Raw genomic sequence first — 17,312 nt, forward strand, 5'->3', positions numbered from 1 at the left:
CGTAGCGACATTTCTCATTTAATCAGTGAAATCGCTTCACGAGATCTGATGTTTCATAACACCCATTATGAAGCTGCATTGATTTTCTTAACTGAACCTGAAACATTCAATGAAAGCTTAGGGACATTAAAAGAAGCCTTTATCTTATAATTTCTTCTTTTATTGTGAACATCAATACAGGTAGTTATACCTGTGCTAAGAAATTTATGAAAATATTTCTTCTAAATTGGAGCATCTTTTCTATGCAAAATAACTGAAGAAAATGTGGAGCAACCTGGGATATCCATGAATTGTTATTTTTTAGCTTAGGGAAAAGTAATTCTCAGATGAGCACATGTTGTCTTTCTGAGGGGAAAGGAACCTAGATGATTCAGCCCAAGAATAAGTACTAACTCTCCAAATTACTACCCTTCTCCACAAGTATTGCTGATAATGTGCATAAGGCTAAAGCTTCCCTTTGTCTTGATCCTGTCTGCTGTTTACTGGGGAAGTTCAAGATCTTTTTACAATGTAATATTTCTACCCCACCCCCCACCCCACAAGACTTTGGTTTTATCTGCAGTGGATTGAAGGGGAGTTGGCAAGATCACACAGATATTCTTTTTTTTTTCTTTCCTTTTTCTTTTTTTTTTTTGTTTTAGGTGGTGCTTGTTAGGAAAGGTTATTTCTACTTCATTGCCAGCAGTTTATATGGAACCACTATTGTTTCCTTCTATTATAGAAAATTTCCTGAAAGACTTAGAAAATACAGTTCAGTAAAATAACCATCATGCCACTGACGTGTTAACCTTTGTGATTAATGCAAGAACATGGCATAAAATCACACTTAAATAAGAGAATAATTAACCACCACCAATCTCTAAATTTGAAATTTTTGTTCTTTTAATTTTTTCCATCCAATATATGCTAGCTTCTCATTTGGGGAGTTTTCTCTCTAATCTTTTGAGGTGGGGTTATTGAAATTATAGAAGTGTTGTTATTGTTTAGAAGGCAGCTGTTGTGTAACTTAGAAAGAGACACCCTGGGCAGACTCCAGGTTTAAAGTGGGAGGAAATGAGGAGTTTCAGGCTATGTTAGACTGATAGGAAGTTCATGAAATTTTTCTTCGGGAATGGGCCTTGGGCCAAGTTTGGTAAGACAGGAAGAATGGCTTAAGACAGTTAAAGTAGGTGCTTGTTAAAAATGGAGACTCCACGTCCTGCAGCAGGATTCTGCAAGTCCCTCACCCAAGAATCAGCATTTTTTCCTGAGCACCTTGGGTGGTTCTGAAGAACATTAAAATTGGAGAATCACAACTACGGCCCTTTTAAAAATGAGTGGCAGACTCTGGAAAACAGTGTGGAGGTTCCTCAAAAAATTAAAAATAGATCTACCCTATGACCCAGCAATAGCACTGCTAGGAATTTACCCAAGGGATACAGGAGTGCTGATGCATAGGGGCACTTGTACCCCAATGTTTATAGCAGCACTTTCAACAATAGCCAAATTATGGAAAGAGCCTAAATCTCCATCAACTGACAAATGGATAAAGAAGTTGTGGTTTATATATACAATGGAATACTACTTGGCAATGAGAAAGAATGAAATAATGGCCTTTTGAGGCAATGTGGATGGAACTGGAGAGTGTTATGCTAAGTGAAATAAGTCATACAGAGAAAGACAAATACCATATGTTTTCACTCTTATGTGGATCCTGAGAAACTTAACAGAAGACCATGGGGGAGGGGAAGGGGGAAAAAAAGGAGAGGGAGGGAGGCAAACCATAAGAGACTCTTAAAAACTGAGAATAAACTGAGGGTTGATGAGGAGTGTGAGGGAGGGGAAAGTGGGTGATGGGCATTGAGGAGGTCACCTGTTGGGAGGCACACTGGGTGTTGGATGGAAACCAATTTGACAATAAATTTCATATTAAAAAAATAATAAACATATTCTTTATTTAAAAAAATAAAAATGAGTGGCAGGAGAGAACATCCATCTCACTATTCACACTCTTCCTCCTGTTTCCCTAACTCCTAATATTCAGAATAAATAATGACTTCTTACTGTGATGATTTCTCAATTCTCAGTGACAGCCTTTCTCTTTTCTATTCATTTGAGAGAATAGGATTAAAAAATCACAAAATGTTTTCCCACCTACTGAGTTGTCTGTGGACTTTTCCTTAGGACTAATGGTCAGACGATGGATGGCATGACAATGGCAATTATGGTAGCTAAGGTGAAGCTTTAGGTCGTGGGTTATCTTAAATGGCCCCGCTGTCTATGGCCTGGGCCCTGTTGGGCATTTAGGGCATGAGACCTCAGTCACAGCATATATTCACTGAGTTTACAATGCCATCTGTTGGCAGTGATATCAGTGGGACTGTTACCTGGATCTGCTACCAAATGGCATTAGCCAATTCCTCTCGTCTTTCAGAGGTTGCCATCTGTAAAAGTGGGGAAAGTAACACCTATTTCTAGAGTTGTGAGGGCTAGCAAATGTACATTAACACTTCTCTCACTGAGCCTGGCACAGAAAATATGCTCAGTACTTAGAGCTATTTCTTTAGTTGTTATAATGGAGGAGAAATTATAGAAGGCTGAGGTGAGGTTACCAGTAAGTGTCAGTTGAAACAATCCACTGAAACCCTTTTGGAAAAGTTTTGTTTTCCCTATATATGATTCAGTTTTCCTGTGCCCTGGCATTCAAGAGAGAGACTCTAGTGGCCTTAGGATGATCTTTGGTGGTTGGGATGTTTGAGACGGGACAGGATTGGAATAGCTGGCTGATGTTGGAATGCACTGAGGGCTGAGGTGAGAGCCACTTAGGTTAACAGTTCTAGACCACCAGAGTCTCTCCCAGGGAAGCATCTGACACTTTACCTTGACTCAACATGGTCTCACATGGGTCCTTATTGTCATGCTTATGGCAGGACATGGTCTTTACTGAAAGTTAACCTCCCCTTTTTTAAGTTTATTTATTTATTTATGAGAGAGAGAAAGAGAGAGAGAGAGAGAGAGAATGCACAAGTGGGGAAGGGGCAGAGAGAAAAAGGGAAGGAGAGAGAATCCCAAGCAGGCTCTGTACCACCAGTGCTGAGCCTGATGTGGAGCTCAAACTCACAAACCACGAGATCATGACCTGAGCCAAGGTTGGAAGCTTTAACTAACTGAGCCACCCAGGCACCCCTGAAAGTGAAACTCTTGACACAAGAAACCAAATAACTGTTGCTTTAACTATTGCTTAAATGCACTTTTGTTTACTACATCCACAAGTGGCTGACTATAAGTCAAAGACACATCAGACAAGTTTACATATATCTTGGAGTCTATATCTTTATAGACATATAAGCCTTTGAACTTCAAGAATGGTGTGTGAGGAGCGCCTTCAGCTTAGGTCTTAGTTTTACTTTTTTTAGTAAAGTGACTTACAGATTTGAGGGCTAGGTTCTCAGATCAGTGACTCCAAAAGCGGTAGCATTTTTCTGTTTTGTGAAATGAAATCTTTCTCCACGGTTTTAGCTCAGCGGTTTGAACTGAAGTGACATATTACTTGTTCTGTATCAGGCATTTTTCTGAAGATTTTAAGTGGGTTAATGTTTTCAACTGTGGACTAAGACGAAGTCCATAGGTAATAGTAAGGGACTGGGGAGAAGTTTGGAGGAGGGAAGCACCGTAGGTTGTTGTGAAGTGAATAAAGATGGGAAGTTCAGCGGTGTAGTGGACAGGCTTAATGGAAAGAGCCTGAGCTGAGGCGTCTGTTGACTGTGTTTGTGTCCTTGCCCCCACTTGTGTCTATAACACTTCATTTGTGGTGCGTCTGAGGGAAATGCACTTCTCAGTTTTCTCATCTGTAAGATGTGACCAATACTGCCTACCACTTAGGGTTGTTTTCAGGACAAATCATGTGTTTATCACACATCACAATGCCTAGCATGTGGTAGGCACTCCATAAATTAGAGCTGTTGTTACAAATAGTAAGACTACTTAAAATTATTTTATCAGTGCATGCTACTTATGTGTGCCAAATTGGAAAAAGTTTGAGGGCGGAAAGGGTGTTAGAGTTTTGGGCTGTGAAAATCCTGGGTGAGGGTTATGGGGTAACTCCCAAGTGGGGAGACTCGTAGCTGTGCAAGTGGCTATGAACTAAGGCATTCTTTCTCCCTGCCCTGCCATACAGGATGTGGACAAGTGGTCCTTTGATGTCTTTTCCCTCAATGAGGCCAGCGGTGATCATGCACTGAAATTCATTTTCTATGAATTACTCACACGCTATGATCTGATCAGCCGTTTCAAGGTCAGTCCCTACTTTTATTTATTTATTTATTTAATTTATTTTAATTTTTTTTAATGTTTATTTATTCTTGAGAGAGAGAGAGAGACAGAGCTTGAGCAGGGGAAGGGCAGAGAGAGAGGGAGACACAGACTCTGAAGCAGGCTCCAGGCTCTGAGGTGTCAGCACAGAGCCCAGCGTGGGGCTCGAACTCACAGGCTGTGAGATCATGACCTGAGCCGAAGTCGGACGCCCGACCACCTGAGGGGCCACTCAGGAGCCCCACTGCCTACTTTTAAAATATGCATGCTTTGTCCACCCTTGCATGACTTTTGGGCTAAGACCAAGAGAATCCTTTTAATATGGACTGAAAACTGCTGTGGGTGACTTGGGAAGCATCATCCAGACAGCCGCTTCCCTGAATTCTGCAGTGGGAACTTTTCCTTAAGCCCTTGTCCAGTGGGGCTCACGGCAGGCAAGAGGCCGGAGCCACACAGTTTGATCCCAGTCTTCCTAGAAGTACAACCGGAAGTGCGGACTAGCAGAACTCCCCTACAACTCGGCCTGCGGATCTCATTTCAGCCTGATTTCATGTATTGTCAAACACTCCTGGCATGGAGACAGTAATGGAGACAGAGTGTGCATCTGCTGTCTCTGCAAACTTCTTTCCCCACCACTTGGCTCAGATTCAGACAAATGCTCTCACTTATCATCTGTGACAGATCATCGGTATTTCCCAGCCATTCATGCTTCAAATTAATCCTTCAACTTTAAGTAAAGAGCATGAATTGTTTTCAGTGTTCAATCCCCTCTGCTTTCTAATACCACGGACTCTAGAGGTGGGGCCGGGTTCCTCAGGGAATCTGTGCATTTGTCCAGTGACCTTTATTGTACCATGTTCCTTGCACTTCCCTCATCATATGGATGAACCTCTGGAAATCGCAGGGTTTTTGTTTTTTGTTTTTTTAATATAATGCCTTGATTTCTCTAGACAGCACAGTTCTTTATCACTTTCCTAACACAGGTGGAGGTGTATTTCTTACATAGCCATAAATGCAGTGGTCCTCAATTACTTTTGTATCAAAAATCTGCTTGAAAACCTGGTGGATACACAGTTCTTGTGCACATATGCACATCTTGTAACCTAACACTTCAGTGACTCATGGATCTCTCATGAACAGTCCAAAGAACCTAGGTTTATTGAATCTTCATCTTAAAAATGATAATGACTTAGTCTCTGACATATGAGAGGCAACATTTACATTTTTAAAAACCCACAAATGGTAAATATTGAAGGATGTGCCCAAGGAAGAACATGTAATGGATGCTCACAAAGCGTAATAGTAAAACATTTTCCTTTTTTTTTTTTTTTCCTTTCTAACGTGATGGTTAGTCTCCTGGAATACTGGAATACACACTCTCTCTTTTTTCCTCAGTGTTATATTTGATAATTTACTCTAAACCAAGGAATTTATCCAGAACAGAAATACAGTGAATGTTTTCAGGGGCCCCTTTTTTTTGTAGAAGTATTTTGCACTAGTCTTTATTTTCTGCCACACACAAAAAAAGCAGGTATGTATATTATACATATTTGAGACAGAAAAAGAATTAGGCTAATTGGAAATATTAATCCAAATTGCAATGCAACAATAATAAATTGCCAAGTAATAGAACATATTTTGTTGTGTTTTTTCCATGTGTCCAGGGCATACAATCACTCCTTCTAAAGGGCACAGTTTTCAGGAGGTGGCAGCCTAAGTTTATTTTGCAATGATTTTACAACTTGAGATCTCTATGTACTTTGTGTTTCCCCCCCAAATAAATGATATATGCTACACAGCTTGTATTCATTTATTTCTCAAGAAATAAAAGACTTGACCCTTTGCTTGAGGTATAAATGAACACCTACCTTTCTGCCCTAAATGTCTTTGAGATGATCCTGTTTCGTTCCCCCTGGAGCTCGAAACTGAGCACAAAAAGCAATTTGCAGGGCAGACTGTTCTTAAACCAGGGACTTCCTGGGAGATTTTTCAAATCAGCTGATAATTTGTTCAGTGATTTTTACTAATTTTGAAAGTTCACATTTCTTCACGTGGTATGTTATGCCTCCAGAAAGAGGCAGCTAGAGTGCCTTAGATTTCTGCTGCCTCACTTCAGGCTACCAAATCACTAGCTAATCCACCTTCCTGCTCTCTTTCAGATCCCCATTTCTGCTCTTGTCTCATTTGTGGAGGCCCTGGAAGTAGGATACAGCAAGCATAAAAATCCTTACCACAATTTAATGCATGCTGCTGACGTTACACAGACTGTGCATTACCTCCTTTATAAGACAGGAGTAGCGGTAAGTACGGACAGGAATTCTTAGATGACACGAAAAAAATGTGATGATGATTTTTTTTTATTGGAGGCACAAGAAATGCACTGGTGCGTGGACTTCCTGCTCCCCCAAAATTGCCTAACCAGTCACTGAAGGTCTTGGGGTTCTTCATTGCCTCTGATATTTTCTCCATCCTGGACTTGATGAAATGAATATGAGATAGTGACTTGCATCTTTATTAGGCTATGGCCAAATTAAATATAATTTCTAGAACGAAATCTGTATTTCCAGATATGGAGAGTAGTACTATTAACCTCTTGCTATGGCCAATGACAGTGCTATCCATGTATACTGGAATTGTACCAATGTGCCTGGCACCCACATTAACACACGGTTAGCTTTTGGTTTAAACCACTAGACCTTTTTCACAAGGACTATGGTTATTCTCATCCTATTTATGTGTGTTTGATTTGTTTGACCTAAGGGTCAATGTTACTTCTAACCATGTGAAACTTTTCTTGCTCGTTTTGGCCCAACATTTCAACTCTTTAGATGTTTTTGAATCTCTGTTCTATAATCCATTGTATGAACTGACCTGTTTAACTTGCTTATCTATGCCTTTTCCCATTTTGCTTTGATGGGAGCCATTAATTTGACAACATATAGCTATTAGTGACAAACAGCTAGTTCTCTATGTTGGTTCTCTTGTGACTTTTTCCTTTGAAATCTTCTTCAGAGTTGACATCAAGGTAGACATTCTTCAGCTATGGTTATTAATTAGCCCATAAACTCAACACATTTGTTATTTTTTCCTCTAGGGCATGTTGAAAGACTTGGTCTAATGTCTCACTGAATTAAAAATGGAACACAGTGGGAAGAGTGTGGGCTTTGAAGCAAGATATAGTGGGACATAAATCCTTGAGTAATTACTTATTAGATTTTTGTGACCTATGATAAATTGCATAAATCTCTGAGTCAAGATTTCCTCATTCTTAAAATGGTGAAAAAATATTCCATCTTGTAGAAATACTGTGATGGTTAGGAGTAAACTATGAAAAAGATGAAGTGCTCTATCTGCGTCATAAAGGAAGCTCAACAGTTAGGAATTGTTAGTAAAACTTTGCTGGACTGCCCCCAAAAACCTCGTATCAATGTTCAGTTCTTTTTTGTTGTAAAACTGATTTTTTAAAAAACTTTAATATTTATTTATTTATTTATTTATTTATTTATTTATTTATTGAGATAAAAAAAATGTTTATTTATTTTTGAGACACAGAGCATGAATGGGAGAGGGGCAGAGAGAGAGTGAGACATAGAATCCAAAGCAGGCTCCAGGCTCTGAGCCATCAGTACAGAGCCTGATGCAGGGCTCAAACCCACAAACTATGAGATCATGACCTGAGCCATAGTCGGACGCTCAACCAACTGAGCCACCCAGTTGCCCCACGTTTATTTATTTTTTGAGAGAGACAGAGCATGAGTTGGGGAGGAGCAGAGAGAGAGGGAGACACAGAGTCCGAAGCAGGCTCTGAGCTGTCAGCACAGAGCCCAATGTGGGGCTCGAACCCATGGACCTGACTGCGAGATCATGACCTGAGCTGAAGTTGGATACTTAACTGACTGAGCCACCCATGCATAAAGGGGACCTGTTTAATGTGATAAAAGATTTTTGCCAGAAACATAGATCAGGCTTAGTTAATGGTGGTTCCATGAAGGCATGGAACAAAACAGGGATGCCCGCATTAATGTTGCTATTGAGCATTTTTCTGGAGGTCTCAACCAATGCAGTATCATATCTAAAAAAGTTGAAGAAGTATCGTGTGAAAATAATTTTACCATCTCATTTAAAAAATCAAGAAAATCAACCAAAAATTATTACATCAAATAAAAGTCCTCAATAAGATCTAGATAAAGTAGCTATCCTTTTGACTGGAAATTAACAAGTGTAATAGAAAAACACACATTCCTGAGAATTTTTTTTAAAAAATCAATAAATTGCTAATGAATAACTTTAAAAGTGATAAAAAGGAAACTGTAAAACTAAAGGGCAGAGAAACAACGTTTAAATAAAAAAAGAAATACATTATATTTTTTAATGTAAATCTTCAGTGTTATATAGATGTCAGTTTTCCTCAAACTAATCTATAAATTCAAAGCAATACCAATGAAAAGTAATGAAACATGATAAACTGAGTATGAAATATATGTAAAATAGATATTTCACAACTGTGGAAAAAACAGTTTTGAAAAAAATGTATGTGATGCAGTAGTCCTTATTCTACTAGGTATTAAAATAGATGCTGAAACTATAGTAATAAAGACAGGGTGGTCATGGCACCTGGGTGACTGAGTTAAGTGTCCAACTCTTGATTTTGGCTCAGGTCATGATCTCACTGTTTGTGAGATGGAGCTCCATGCTGACAGCATGGAGCCTGTTTGAGATTCTCTCTCTCTCTGTCTCTCTCTCTCTCTGCCCCTCTCCTCCTCTCTCTCTCTCAAAAATAAATAAAATAAAGTAAAATAAAATAAAATAAAATAAAGACAGGATGGTATTTGTGTAAAAATGACAAATAGATGAATGAAATTGAGTAAAGTTTCAAAAACAAAACCCAAATTTATTTATTGAGCACTTATTATGTACTAGGTACATATTTACAAGATGAGGATACATTGCTGCTCTTACAGAACTTATGTTCTAGTGGGAGGTTATAAATAGAAGACCAATGAAAAAATAAACAAAGAATATATCATAGTGTTCTGTAAAGAATTAAAATAGGGCACCCACGCAGACAAAACTGGGAATTTCATTAGACAGTTAGGAAAGGCCTCTCTCTGGAGGTAATATTTAATCTGAGATGGTCATGAGTTTTAGCTTGAGCCATGCCAAGGACTGAAGAAGAGTATGCCGGTAGACTTAAGGTGGAACTAGCACATATCCCGTCATGAGAGAACAGCTTTGCAGCATTCAAGGAGCAAAATATAAAAGTACATGAGGGGAACAGTGGCACAAGACAAGTTTGGAGAAGGTAGGAATCAAACCAAGTTTGGCTTTATAGGCCTGGGTAACAAGTTTAAGTATAGTTTCTAGGTGCAGAGTGAGGCCTCTAAAGGATTTCAGACCGGGGAGTGATGTGCTCTGATAAAGATTAGAAAAGTGTTACTGTGGAGGATAGATTTTGAGGCAGCCTGGTGGAAGAGGTACTGTAGAAGTCTACCAGAGAGATAAGGGTAGTTTGAACACAGAAGGACAATCCTGGAACACAGAAGGACAATCCTGGGATACAGACACAAAAACATCTGTCTTTGAAGCAGAGTTAAAAGGACTGGGTGGTAAGTAGAATTTAGAAATTTAAAAGAGTACATCTTACACCTTTGGTTTGATAAATGCGGTTGATGAGAGAGCCTGGTGGCAAAACAGGCTTCGGGAGAGGGGGAGTCAACAGTTTTGATTTAGATATGTTGAGTTTCAGATCGTTATTAGACATCAGTGTGGAAATGTCCAGTGGGAAGAGAATGAATGGAGTCTAGACCTCTGGAAAGAGGTCAGGGATTCTCATGTAGGTTAGGAAATCTACAGCATATCAATATTATGCAAAAGACACGGAATTAGATGAGATTATCTAAGGAGGTGGTGTGAATAGAGAAGTAGAAGGGGCTCTGCAGTGAGTCCTGGAGCAGTCTAGAGTTTGAAATGAAGGTAAAGAATTAGAGCCACTAATGGTAACTAAAAAGGAGTGGTCAGTGACATGGAATAAAAACCAAGAGAGTGCACTGTCATGGAAGCCAAGAAAGGAAAGTGCTTCAAAAGAGAATAGTGAACTGTGTGACACATACCAAAATGTCCAGTAGGATGAGGATAGGCAAGTAACCACTGCCTTTGGCACATGGAAGTCATTTGTGTCCTTGGCTTGAGTGGTCTCAGTGCTTGGTGAGGATGGAACACTGAGGATAATGAAGAAAGATTGCAGGTGAGAAGGTAAGGATGTGTGTATAGATGACAACATTACAGGGAAAATGATTCAGTTCAACAAGTGTTTTGAGGACTGTTGTTCATTTGGGGGGAAAAAGAATGTTATTGTTCTACTTTAAATCATTTGCCAAATATCAGACAAATGAATTAAAGATGTGAATACAAAAATAAAAATCCAATCATATTAGAAGAAACTATGAGAATATGTTTATGTACTTGAAAAAGGAAATTCTTTCTTAAACACAAAAGTTATATAAAAATATTGATTAAGCTGAGTATATTAAAATTAAAACCTGTAGGGTAAAAAGAATCATCATAATGATGTAAGGAAAATATAGAGAGAGCAAGGATTAAGATCCAGGTTATAGAAAGGAATCAACAAGAAAAGACACAAATTCAGTAGAAAGTAGGAGGAAACCTATTCACAGAGTTACGATTGCCCTGTTATAAAGTCTCTGTCATAGGCAGACTTTGGTCTCCCCCCACCCTCCACTCCCCAGTTTATATTGTTGAAAGTCCTAATCTCCAGTGCTTCAGAATGTGACTATATTTGGAGACAAGATCTTTAAAGACATAATTTAGGTCACATAGGTGGGCCAATATGACTGTTGTCCTTATACAAAGAGGAGATTAAGATTGTAGACATGCATGTGTGCATAGGAAAGGCCATGTGAGATCACAACACAAAAGTGGCCATCTGCAACCTGAGAAGAGGGCTCTCACCACAAACCAACCCTGCCAATGCCTTGATCTTGGACTTCTAGCCGCTAGAACTGAAAAAATACATTTCTCTTGTTTAAGCTGCCTAGTCGGTGGCCATTTTGTTATGGCAGCCCAAGCAAACAAATAGAGTAGCAGAGCCATGATTTGGTCCCAGGATTGACTTCTAACACCATGCATTTATGTATTTAGCTATACTTCTATAATACCTGTGGCCAAAATAGAAACATAAAAAAATAAGCCCCTGATATTCTTACACCTCAGTGTCCTCATGTGATCCCTGAAAATATTGTGGTGAGGATCAAAATGGATGTAAAAACGTACTTTGGACACATCTATTCAACATATATTTAGTCGGTACTTTCTGTGTACTGTGTACAATGGAGATATAAAGGTGAATCATACATAGCTTTTTTAGCCCTCGAGAAAAACTCCAAGTATTTATGCTAATGCAAGTTATCATTAACATGAATGTTATATCCTAGCAGCCAATGATCATGATGTGCTGCATACTGTTCTTAAATGAGCTCGTTTGCCATTGAATTTTCATTATCAATTCAGGCCATATTCAGAATCATTCTTAAATATAGAAACTACTTCCCGCCCACACTCTCTTGGAAATGCAGCTCAAAACAAATTTCTTTCATTGCAAGCTTACAAAAACAGTGGGGAGCATTCTGATGAATGGAGAGCATATTGTTACTCTAACCTTTCATTACAAACCAAGAGGGGGAAAATGCTTTAAATCATTTCAGTTTTATAAACTGTAAGACACGTAGGGAATCAAAACATCCTATTGATAAAGTGATGTCTGGGCTTCAACATCAACAGTATTACTCACTGTAATCTGTTTATATTACTCATTATTGCTTAACTTAGATTCTGAGGAGATGCTTGAATCCTTTCAGAATTATTTTGCCTACTTTTAAGAGAAAAATCCTTGAACAGAAGTAGACTGAAGAGTTGTTGATTGAATAAATATGAATTAGACTCCGAGCTCCAAAGTTTGATTTAGGTTTGATTTAAGAAAAGATTCCAAACTGCAAAGCCATCCCTTGGCCCCTTTCATTGCTTTTGTCAGACAAGTGCCATTAATTTTCCTTTTGCTTATTTTTTTTTAGAAGGGAGAAGCTGTATATCTTGTACTTTTGATCATATATTTTGTCATCATATAAAGGAAACACTAAGCACATATAAATGGTTAAAGAGTGCTAAATAATTTTATTAGTCTTTGTGGTCAACAGAATTTTTGCCCCCATGATTTGCCCTCTGCTGCAACACTAATGGTACCTTGGATGCCAAAACACGAATACAGTGAAGGTTCCATCAGGGTTCCATGAAGTAGGGAGATGAGCCCGGATTCTCCAGGAGGGCCCAATGTACATGTGGGTCCTTGAAAGTCAAGAGGTGGCAGAGGAAGTATGAGGACTCCACAAGCCGTTGCTAGCTTGAAGATGGAGGGGGCCGAGTGGAAAGCACAAGAAAGAAACGAATTCTGCCAATGCCCTGAATGTACCTGGAAACAGAGTTTTCCACAGAGCTTCCAGAAAAGTACACAGCCCTGCCAACACCTTGATTTCAGCCATTTGAGATTCTCACTGGAAAATCCAGCCACACTATGCTGCTTCTGACCTACAGAAGAACTGTTGACCAATAACTGGGAGGTGTTCTTTGAGCCTTAAGTTTGTGGTAATTTAAGGTAGCAATAGAAAACTAACATAGGGGTGGAAACATTACAGAGAAACTGTCATTCCCATATCAAAGCCATAACTTGCTAATAATGTCCCCTCTAGCAGTTTTGCCCATGTCGTTTTCCTTGAGGTGTCCACTGCCCTCCACCTGCCCGCATGCCCACACATACGGCGCTTGCTTCCTGAGTCACGCACTACAGAATTCGAAGTCCACTGCTACCAGTTGTCACGGCATCCCTGTTATTGAATTAGTTGTGACACTCATATTTTATAGATAGGGAGATGCTGATAGGATCTGTGGCTTGTCCCTTGTCACAGTTTGATAACTCTGGAATACAATTCATGTGGGACTTAAACTTCTTACTTTTGGGTTGTCATAAAAACTTCTGGGTTCACACTAATTAACTTGGAAAAGGCAAGAAGATCTGGACCATATTAAAATACGGAGGCCAGGGGCTCCTGGGTGGCTCAGTCAGCCAAGCATCTGACTCTTGATTTTGGCTCAGGTTATGATCTCATGGTTCGTTGGATCGAGCCCTGCATTGGGCTCTGCACTGACACCATGGAGCCTGCTTGGAATTCTCTCTCCCTCTCTCTCTATCCCTTCCCCACTTGTGTGCTCGTACTCTCTTCTGTCTCTCAAAACAAATAAGTGAACTTAAAAAAATATGAAGCCTAATTTCCCTCAAAATAACTTCTTCTACCTTCTTTGTCTCTATTAATGATGCTATCTAATACTACCCATTATTTTGTTTTGTTTTGTATTTTTGTCACTTAGGCTAGTAATATTAGGACCATCTTTAATTCACTCTTATCCTTGACTACAACCTCTTCTGCCCACTTGCAGTCAGTTGACTGCTATGAGTTAGCAATGAATTCTACCTTCATACTATCTCTGCATCCTGGAAGGACTTTGCCATGCAGAAGTACTGTTCTTATTTCTCCCCCTCACTGGCATGCTGACCGCGTTACCCTCTTGCATGTAAACTTCATTGCCTGTTGAATCTGGTTTGTGTTCCTCACTCTGGCTTCTAGTGCCAGGGCTCTAAGTAGCCCGAACTCCCACTCCTCTAAAGGGAATCATTTCCTTACTCATGATGAATCAGCTTTCGATGCTGGGACTGGCTCATTTCTTCATTCTTCTGAAAATGCCCTCTTCCATTTCTTGTTCTGTCCAATCTTCAAGGTCCATCTGTAAAGCTGTTTCTCACTCTTTTTTCTTTTCTTTTCTTTTTTCTTTTCTTTTCCCTTCTTTTCTTTTTTTTCTCTTCTCTTCTCTCTTCTCTCTTTCCTTCCTCCCCTTCCCTTTCTCTTTTCCTTTTTTTCTCTTTTCTCTCCCTTCCTCTGTTCCTTTCTTCCTGTATCCTTCCTTCCTTCCTTTTGTGCCAGATACCATCTGTCCTTCTTAGCCTCAAGAAACAGAACTGATTTCTAAGCCTCCACAGGGTGTTTTGAAAAGCAAGGGTTTTAAAATGACTTTTAAAGGGTATGGTCTTATTTTTTTTGTTGTTGTTTGCTTATTTAAATCATTTGCTGGTTTTGGTTTATTAGAAGTAAGATAGGATCTTGTTAGTGTATTTGGGCAAAGGGGAGAAGTTACACTGATATTTGTAATAGAACCATAATTATGTAGTTATTTAGACGCCTACTGTCTAGGCTGATGCTCTGTGATTCAAATTTGTTTAGATGGTATACTGTCTCCCAGTCATAATCTTTTTATTGATTGACTTATTGATTTATTTATTTAACAATAGGAAAAAAACCCTACACTTATATTTGTTTTCCCATGAGTTTAAATCCTTGAGGGGTAAAACATCACATGGGTTTGTGTCCAATGGCCCTACCAGGAAGGTTGCTTTGGAATTTGGCATGAATCATGCCACTGTTGCCATGAGCATGAATTACCTTTCCTCAGATACTCTGGTTTTGTTGGGTGTGCCATCAGGGGTCACCTTTTCTTTGTACACACGAACACTCTCCTGCCTAGAGAGAATTCAGTTTCACCTCTAGTGTAAATATTTTCTGTTTTAAGAAGAGCTGTGTGCTTCCAGGGACCCTGCTTATAGCCAATAGGAATAGCCTTGGACTACAGTGTTCCAGACATACTTGTCATTTTAGAAGCTCTGTTCCAAGCAGGGCTTGACAGGCTCCAAGATAGCCTCATAATCTTATTTTAAAATGTTAACTTTTGGGGGGCACCTGGCTGGCTCAGTTGGTTAAGTATGCAACTCTTGGTATTGGCTCAGGTCATGATTAGGATCAAACCCCATGTTGGGCTTTGCACCGACAGCATGGAGCCTGCTTGGAATTCTCTCTCTCCCTCTCTCTCTGCTCCTATGCTGCTCACATGCTCTCTTTCTCTCTCAAAATAAATAAACAAACTTAAAATAAAATGTTAACTTTGTATGAGTTTGGAGAAAGAGATACACTGGGGGATGAGATGGGTAGAGACAGTGAAGGCCATCAAGTGGGGACAGGGTGTTGGTGAAGAAAAGAAAGACATTGCCAAAATAAAAAAATATATATATGTATGGAAAGTAGCAAGAGCATGTGTAATATAAAATTATACCTATATAATTTTATGTAAAACTGAGTAAACACAGGAACAATGACCCATAGGAAATGTAACAGAGATTCAGTGGGAATTCTGGAGACCTAGTATGTGGGTCTTCACATGGCTAGCTGTGTGACCTTGGGTAAGTCATCGAACATCTCCCAGCTTCAGTTTTCTCATCTAGAAAATGGAGGCAACAACAGTACCTACCTTACGGAGTTGTGTGTATGGCATGAGTTTCTGTATGTGAGGCACCTAGAATGCTGCCTGATGTAAAGTGAGCCCCTGTAGGCACTAGGCCCGATGAAAACGCCCCCCACTGCTTTCAGGGAGGGCACTGCAACTTCAGTTCACTTGAAGTTCTTACTTATCTTAAATGTTAATTTCATTTTCTTGGTTTTTCATCTTAGTCTGTGTTTATGTCTTTCTGTTCCCTGTAGACCAGTTTGTATTTTTTTTTGAACTTTATTTATTTTGAGAGAGAAAGTACAAGAGCATAAATGGGGGAGGGTCAGGGCAGAGAGACAGGGAGGGAGAGAGAACCCCAAGAAGGCTCAACTCTGGTAGTGTGGGGCTCAAACTCATGAACCACGAGATCATGACCTGAGCCTAAATCAAGAGTCAGATGGACTCAATGGACTGAGCCACCCAGGCACTCTAGCTTGTATTTTTGAAGTGTAATCTATCAAAGATGCCAGAAAGTTTCCTGACATTTCATGCTGAATTCTGCTAGAAATCATTTGCAAAAGTGTAGTGTTTTTTTTCCCCCTGAGTATCTCTATACTTATTCTTTTACAAACTGTAAGGTCTTTTTTCCCCCATAGGTTGTCTGTAGTTTATTTATTTTACCCTCAGTTATCCACAAAGAAGGTAATAATTCTCAAGAAGTTTTCAAGATGAATATCAAAATCAGTAGTTAATTGGGAAGAAAAAGTTGAGGTGGGAATTATGAAAATGTATGTGTTAATTTTTAATCACTTTGTACTAACTTAAATCAAGTAAATATATTGTGTTCACTAATCTTTAATTCTGACTCCTGGCTCTTTTCTGAATTCTGCTGATGTGGGTACTCATATTTGTCTTGCTTTAACCCTGCTCCTATCTAAAATTTCTAGTTTCATTTCTTCAAAGGGAAATGGGAACTTAAAGATACTCATGGAACAAACTCAGGGAAGAATCCCTCTAAATTTTTATAGTTGTTTCCTTCTGTCTCACACTTGCCACACTGTCTAAATCATTGAATTTAGGTACGATAGGTAAACAGTTACATTTTTGTGTTCCTATTTTATTGGTTTTATATCATATTTAATTATGTAATCATAATAACAAGTACAACTTGTCAAAACAGGGCTTGGAATAAACCACACTGAAACTTGTATTGATTCAACTAGTAACAAAAGTGAGCTGAGGGTCCCAAAGGTTGGGCTAGCAGTCATGGATGTTCTGTCATATGGGCATTGGGCAGTATGGTTTACAGAAGGGATGGGAAGCATCAGTGAATCTCAAGTTATTGAAATGGAAGTCAGTTAAGAGAGCTTCAAATATGCAGTGGCTATCAAATTCTAGTATACATCAGAATTGTCCGGATTGCATGGTAAAACACAGATTGGTGGTAAAATCCAGAGTTTCTGGTTTGGGGTGATGGGGGTAGGATTTGTATTTGTAACAAGCTGACAGGTAATGCTACCTCTGATGGTCCAGGGAACACGCTCTGAGAACCTTGGATTACAGCCAGTTTTGGTGGCGTGGATGGGGAGAGGTCTTCTCAAAGATCAGCACGCATAAGGTAGAAGGCCAGGTGTTACCTTTCC

The 17,312-nt window shown here is 39.3% G+C and overlaps 1 protein-coding gene across 9 annotated transcripts in view; it reads left to right on the forward strand.

Moving 5' to 3' along the window:
* PDE1C (phosphodiesterase 1C) overlaps nt 1–17,312 on the forward strand; it is a 504,797-nt gene that overhangs the window by 400,378 nt on the left and 87,107 nt on the right. For all 9 annotated transcript variants that reach the window (XR_008296744.1, XM_027075220.2, XM_027075221.2 and 6 more), the window contains 2 exons: nt 4,157–4,273; nt 6,450–6,590. Coding sequence is in view for 8 of the 9 variants with exons in the window: in XM_027075220.2 (XP_026931021.1) it covers nt 4,157–4,273; nt 6,450–6,590 (258 nt within the window). In the remaining variant the exon portion in view is untranslated. The remainder of the gene's footprint in view (nt 1–4,156; nt 4,274–6,449; nt 6,591–17,312) is intronic.

Source organism: Acinonyx jubatus, chromosome A2, assembly GCF_027475565.1.
Source record: "Acinonyx jubatus isolate Ajub_Pintada_27869175 chromosome A2, VMU_Ajub_asm_v1.0, whole genome shotgun sequence".
NCBI lineage: Eukaryota > Metazoa > Chordata > Mammalia > Carnivora > Felidae > Acinonyx > Acinonyx jubatus.